This window comes from Etheostoma spectabile, chromosome 19, assembly GCF_008692095.1.
Source record: "Etheostoma spectabile isolate EspeVRDwgs_2016 chromosome 19, UIUC_Espe_1.0, whole genome shotgun sequence".
Lineage (NCBI taxonomy): Eukaryota > Metazoa > Chordata > Actinopteri > Perciformes > Percidae > Etheostoma > Etheostoma spectabile.
The window spans coordinates 13255393-13261863 of record NC_045751.1 but is presented as its reverse complement, the minus strand read 5'-3'; the positions used below and the strand labels follow the sequence as shown (position 1 = coordinate 13261863).

Genomic DNA, 6471 nt, shown 5'->3' with positions numbered 1-6471 from the left:
GCGAGCCGGCCAAAGAGTAGTAACGTTACGTTTTAAATGGGTGGCGAGTGCGAGACGCCAAAATGGATGCCAGTAAGATTCTGAATGGAAAGTTTACTTTTTAAAAGTTGCCAAATGGTTTTATTGACCCTTTCATTGATGTACAGTGTCACACTGTGTGTGAGATTATTTGCTCCAAGTGAGAATGTTACGTGTGAGATTGAACACTACAGTAGGTTATATGCCAATGTTGTTTAAATAAAAAAAACATTTGCACAAAGCAAGGCGATCCACTTATCCATGTTGATAAGAGCATTAAAATGAGAAAAGATAATGGGACAAAAAGAAATTAAGGGACATTTAGAATAGATAAAGATGTATGATTAATTGCGAGTTAACTACAATATTAATGCGATTAAATATTTTAATTGTTTGACAGCACTAGTAAAAATCTAACTTATTTTGCCTTACTGTGACTGTATATCATACAAACTAATAGTAAAACTTGGTTACAGGTTACCTTTGTGAAATTAGGGTTTACCTGGAATAAGCTCTTATCCTGGTTTTGAGAAACTTGAATACTGCACCATCTTGAATACTCCAAAAGAAACCAAGATACTGCAGCATGTACAATACAAACCTGACCTGTCATGTGCAAGTGTGTCCTCAACTCAAGTTCCACAAAGTTTAGTTAGTGTAATACAAGATATGATACTGTGTAATATAGCTATACATCACATGTTAAAATGGAAGTGAAACTTTGAGCCGTAAATGCAAAGGATAAGCATTACTATCAATCTTGTCTTCCATTACTGGTGATCAAATGGAGATGCCAAATCTGGCAAATCAAGTTCAGACTGCTCAGTAACTGGCTGGATGTCAAAGACACACCTGGATAATGGCTGAATCATGTATACATGGAACATCCTATTACAAACATGATGTGAAATTCCTATTACGAACATGACCAAAATTAGGGCAAGACAAACTTGGGTACTAGTGTGCACGTTACGTGGTCTCTGTAGTTTCCTAAGATAAACAGTGCGCCGGATCTGGAAACTGGAAGAATACAATTCCACAGATTCTGTTTGGTTGTGGTTAGATGTCATCTTAACTTGCAAAACAAGCATACTTCTGAGAATAGAAGGGTGATATAGAGGGGATGGGTAGCAACATTTACTTAAAAAAATGTAATAAAATGACAAAGAAAAGACATTAATCTGTAGCACAAATGACCTTTCAGTATTAGTCCAATTTAATTTCATGGGTTCTTACACTCATCCTCAATATACAGTAAAAGTTTTCTTACATAGTGTTTTAGTCCACTTTCTTCAGACTAACAGGAACACAGACCAAGCTTGAATTTGATGCATGTCGCCTGTTTCTCCTTCTCTTTGCAGGAAACGGAAATCGGGATACTATCACTTCTAAAAAGCTTCCACTCTGCTCCATGTGAATCGTCTTACGAAGGGAATTTGATTTATTTAACTGTTACACTTGTAAACCATTCATTCTCATCTCTCTGCAAAGGCAAAGCCAGAACCATTTTGTAAAATAAAGCTGTATTTTTTCATATAGAGACTCAACAGTATTAAACATATGCTGCTATATACTTGTATGATGTGTAAAAACTATTGATGGGATTGTCCAATGTATATGTGTAAACTATTCTCACATTTTTATTAAAGCATAAATACCATTAAATGCCCTTTTTAAAAATCAGATTGGTTCTTAGAGCAAGGGGTTGTGTAATGTGTCAAATAGGAATTAGACACATACAAAGTTACTTTAGTCTTTTATTAAATCCACCTTGAACACAAAGAAAGGCAGTCAGGAGCAAAGCTCATATAAAACAGAATTAAAAAGTGTTCATCAGGTTTTAATCAAATTTCGGTTGCGACAGTAAATACATACACAAAATTGACAAGACTAGAGTGTGTCACCCATTTTGTTTGTGTGGAATAGAAGACGTGGTTGGTATTGTACATGAAACTAGAATTTCTCAGGCATGTACAAAGGACAACAGTACTACTACTACTGTGGTTTATACAATGAGGGTGTGTGTGTGTGTGGGGATTGGTCGGTGGGACTTTATGTTCTCAAAGCAGACAGTTTCTCCATCAGTGTATTTATATTAGCACCAGAGAACTCGTCCACCTGAAAGACAGAACAGACCGGAGGGGTTAAAGAAATATCACAACGGTACCGTATTCAAATAAAATAGGACTAAATTTAATTTTAAAACAAAATTCTGATTTGGGAATTATAATTCTTAGTTCAACATTTGTACACCAGCTCTGTGCTAATTGTGAATTCCGTTTGCACGCAAAGATTATTTTGGAGAAAATAAATTAATGCAGGAAATTCTCTTAGAAGTCTCGTACAACAAGCCGTTTACCAATCTGCCCGTCTGACTGGTTCTTGCAGGAGGTTTATCAGCCTCAGCAGAAAACCAGACAGTTAGCGACTAGCTTCTGAAGGAAGTTGAGCATTTAGTAGCTAAAGAGACTCGTCTTTCAGGAGCTGATCGAGACCAATTCTGAGCGGTTGTTGAGAGTCAATATTTCACTGAAATTCATCAGGTGGCCAGAAACATGACTGAGTGAAGGAATGTGTTGCCCCATATCTGCTGTGTGTAAATGGGCAACTGTTGCGATATAGAATTTCTCATAATTACTGTATATTGTCCTTTTTTACCTTTTCTCCATTCTTGAAAAACATGAATGTAGGCATGCAGTTAATCTTGCAGTGTGCGCTCACATCCTAAAAAGAGCAAAAAGGAACAGTTAGATAGATGGACGGAGCTGTGCCCTGATGGACGACTGAGCCAACATGCAAGGCTATAGATGATGTGGACCGACCAGGAGCTGTAAGGTCAAGACTATTGTCTTCTTTAAAAAGAAGAAATAAACATATTGTGAATACAGGGATTAAATCAGATTAAAATCGATATTGTACACACTCAAGCCAGAACTGGTTTACTCAACTTGTGAAATGCTGCTAGACTGGATTTGTTTAGTTAGAAGACTGCAAACAGGAACATTTTGAGTCAGTCTGAAGTGGACACCTGAGCCACTCCCTCCATCTTTACGGCCTTGTGTGTTTCACAAAGTATTGCTCGTCTGTTTTCTGTACCAACCTGCAGTACATGTTTTATTTGTTTAACCATACATAAGTACCACAGCAGCTGTGCTTTGTAGAGAAGGTTACAGGAGTAAGCTGGCACCTGTTCCAATAGGTGTATTTATCAGTTATCAGAATTTATCATCAAGAAACTTGTTGTGTAAAACTGGAAACAATATTAATTTGACACATGCAACTTTAAACAGTCCATAATTATCTCTACCTGAACTCAACAGTATCTTTAAAATAAAGATTATGAGCAATTTGGTTAAAAAGCTTTGCTCACTTATATTTTATTTGAGTTGTATCCTTTAAATTACTTGTTGTCTTCTCTCTCTCTCTCCCTCCCCTGATATTTTGTGCATCTAGATGCTTTATGAACCACGGTTGATGTTATGTAGAGAGCCACTTTACGTATGCTGTTACGTGTTGGTGATCTCTGTACTAGCAGCAGTTGTGGTAAAACTATTGGTGCTTCAGGTTTAAAACTAAATAGGAATAAAAACACTTACCTCAGCCTCATCCACGTCCACCTTCAAGAAAATCACATTCTTGTTCGCAGAGTCTTTTGACTCTTTCTGCAAAAGAAGAAGGAGAAACTTTAGGAGTGATGCTCAGTGAGCATATGATTGTGAGGAAAGGATATAATATTGTATTTCTGTTCCAATTTTTTTTGGTGGAGCATTGTTGAGTATGAAAAAAAATATGATGATCTTACTTTGCTTTTCCTCTTTCCAACCATTACAAAAATATTTCATTCAGTTAATCATTCACTTACTTCAAATGCTGGGGCAATCTGTTTACAGGGGCCACACCAGGTGGCCGTGAAGTCCACCACTACCAGCTTGTCTCCAGCTTCCGCCAGGATGGCTTTAAACTCGGCCTACAGGAAATGAAAACAGGAAACAACGTTTGGAACTTGTTTTGATCAAGCTGTGATGGACTCAGTTATTCACTCTTTATAGCTAGCAGCCAGCTACATTTAAAAAGGAAGTGCAGTGACCTGGACAGGTGCCAAGTTGATATAAGACAAGCTTTCCCTTATAAAACCACGACATTAGATCATAAAGTTATTATCCTTACACAAATATGTATACAGTTACCTAAACCAGACAGTAGCCTAACGTTACATTACAGACCCCACCCGAGCATCCAGAAAGACACCCAGCTACAAGTTGCTAACGTACAGCTCCAACTACCCGCAACTGTTGGCCTCCATTACAGCCTAACTCATGACGTCACGTTGAGATTATGCAGCATTAGCTAGTTCCATAAATTAGCGTCCAAAGCATCCGGACCATAAGCGTCTCCACCGCAACCGACTTGTCTCCAAGGGTAAGGGTTTTCCCCCTATAGTCAAAGACTATTTAAAAAAAAAAAAAAAAAGTTTATTAATCTAAATCAAATTAATTAATTAGCTCCTTCGAGGGGGGGGGGCATATATTCAGGGGGTCCTCCCCAGGACATTTTGAGCATCAAACACTTCATCCCCACGTCCTATAAAGTGTACGTTAGCCCACAGCCGCTTTTCTCTCGACCTATCTAGCTTCAACGACTACTGGAAGTCAAAGACGTGTTGGTTTTCCTTTGGTGCTGACAAAAACCTCTTTGGGGCGCCAAAAACTCATCTGTGCTGGGAAAAACCCTACAAGATGGCAAAGTCCACATGGTGGCGGCGGCGTCGGCGGCACGTTTCAACCCAATGTAATTCACGCTGACTCACCCAGTCAACGGAATCGGTGCCTATAGCTTTACCCTGAATATTAGCTAAGCCAGCATAGGGGGTTGTTATCAAGCTCTCAGTCAACTAACAAAATCATAAAAAATAAAACTATAGCGACTGGGTGAAGGGAGGGGTCCCGGTCGGGGGAAGCTAAATCCATCTACTAACGTGTTACAATGGCGACTTGCCACAACGGTAAACGACCAAAGCTGGATAAAAAAATAAAAAAAACATGACACAACTTACGAGGTTTTCCACACTGCGAACCATGATAGCTGTTGAGTGACAGTTCCTCGAGCTGAACGACGACCAGCGGATAAGTTTGGAATCCTTTTTTTTCAAGGAGACACTCCGCGTTTTTATCGCAGCTGCGTCAAACTACTCAACCGCAGGCCACACCTCAGCGGAAGTCAATGTGTGCTTTTAAAAATAAAAGTTGTTGTCATCGTTACACGGCGTGGAGGCGATGGGTTTGTGCTGGGACTGTGAAATATGCTTTAACGGCATATTTATGTCGTACACATTTGACTATCAAATTTGATTCTATATGATGCATTGCAAAGTTTTTCCTAATAACTAGGCTATGTTTATTTTGAAGGTTCAGCGACGTAATATTTACATTTTTTGTTGTTGCTTTATGTCCAAAAATGATGGTGGGTGTTGCCATTTTTATTATCAGCCCAACTATGGTACTTGAATATAATAATGTTCCATTTTGTCTCCCTGTCCATTAGTGCTTCTGCATGTTTTGTAATCGTTATGATGAACAGTCAATCTAGAGATAAAGCTGAATTAATCTGTTGACATCGACGTACTATAGTCTATTTTTATATAATTTGTATTTTAATAACCTCAATTGATATTATTTTGTATGATATAAGTTATTGTACATTTTGTTATCTATCTCCTATAAGTAATATTTCAATAATTGCAGGGAAAGAGGTTAATAGTAATTCAAGTCACAATGACTTGACAAATTCTCGTTTTACCGTAAACGACTGAGTCAGCGCGGCTCAATTCCAGTGAAGTAATCCCGAAAGTGATTTTCCAGGCTTACGTCATCTCTCCTCCTTCATTTTTTCAACCTTCCCATATATTTTGTGGAACTATTTCCAAATATGTGGTCTAAACTAGTATTAACAATTCGGTTATTTCCAACAAGCTGGGATTCGCATTTGATGTTGCCTCTACACCAACTAAATTTATAAAACTGAACCTAATCTGATACTTTTAGATTTCCAGACACTAGATTTTAAGGATTCGCATACCTGCCTGTGAATCAATCCCTCAACTAGTAGTGAGACTTGTCATACAGTGTAGCTTTTAATTTACTTGATGTATGTTCACAAAAAAAGCTTATATATTAGACCACAGACCAGTAATATTTTGTCCCTTTGAGGTTATTTTTTTTTTAACTCCCTGTATTTTTTGGTGGACATGAAACACTTTTCCAGCATCATTATTATCAACATTATTTTAATAATTTGAGCATTAAACTCTGCCCCAGAGCGTCTTCACTGGTAAGTGTAATTTTGGGATTGGGCAATGGAGCCTGTGTCAATATAAGGCATAACAAGTACTACTCCTCCTGGAGGTATGGCAACTCAACAAATCAACTTAATGTCTAAAAATTAATGTCTAAAAAA

At 37.9% G+C, this 6471-nt stretch overlaps 2 protein-coding genes across 4 annotated transcripts in view; one reads left to right on the top strand and one right to left on the bottom strand.

Moving 5' to 3' along the window:
* svep1 (sushi, von Willebrand factor type A, EGF and pentraxin domain containing 1) overlaps positions 1-1989 on the top strand; it is a 95983-nt gene extending 93994 nt beyond the window's left edge. For all 3 annotated transcript variants that reach the window (XM_032544083.1, XM_032544082.1, XM_032544084.1), the window contains one exon: positions 1380-1989. In XM_032544083.1, coding sequence (XP_032399974.1) covers positions 1380-1410 — 31 coding nt within the window. In that variant the 3' untranslated portion in view covers positions 1411-1989. The remainder of the gene's footprint in view (positions 1-1379) is intronic.
* On the bottom strand, positions 1843-5315 carry txnb (thioredoxin b). Its single transcript, XM_032544147.1, has 5 exons — positions 5072-5315; positions 3881-3985; positions 3615-3680; positions 2677-2742; positions 1843-2136 (listed from the first exon to the last, which is right to left on the bottom strand). The coding sequence occupies exons 1-5, from the start codon at positions 5093-5095 to the stop codon at positions 2071-2073; spliced, it is 327 nt and encodes a 108-aa protein (XP_032400038.1). The 5' UTR covers positions 5096-5315; the 3' UTR covers positions 1843-2070.
* Between the last annotated feature and the right edge of the window lie 1156 nt (positions 5316-6471).

What these genes read in the sequence shown, in the direction of transcription:
- txnb (XM_032544147.1), bottom strand. Translation starts at nt 5,095, where the DNA reads ATGGTTCGCAGTGTGGAAAACCTC. An exon ending in TTCGCAGTGTGGAAAACCTC is followed by an intron (nt 3,986 to 5,071) that starts GTAAGTTGTGTC and finishes CATTTCCTGTAG; the next exon opens with GCCGAGTTTAAAGCCATCCT. An exon ending in TGGACGTGGATGAGGCTGAG is followed by an intron (nt 2,743 to 3,614) that starts GTAAGTGTTTTT and finishes TGCTCTTTTTAG; the next exon opens with GATGTGAGCGCACACTGCAA.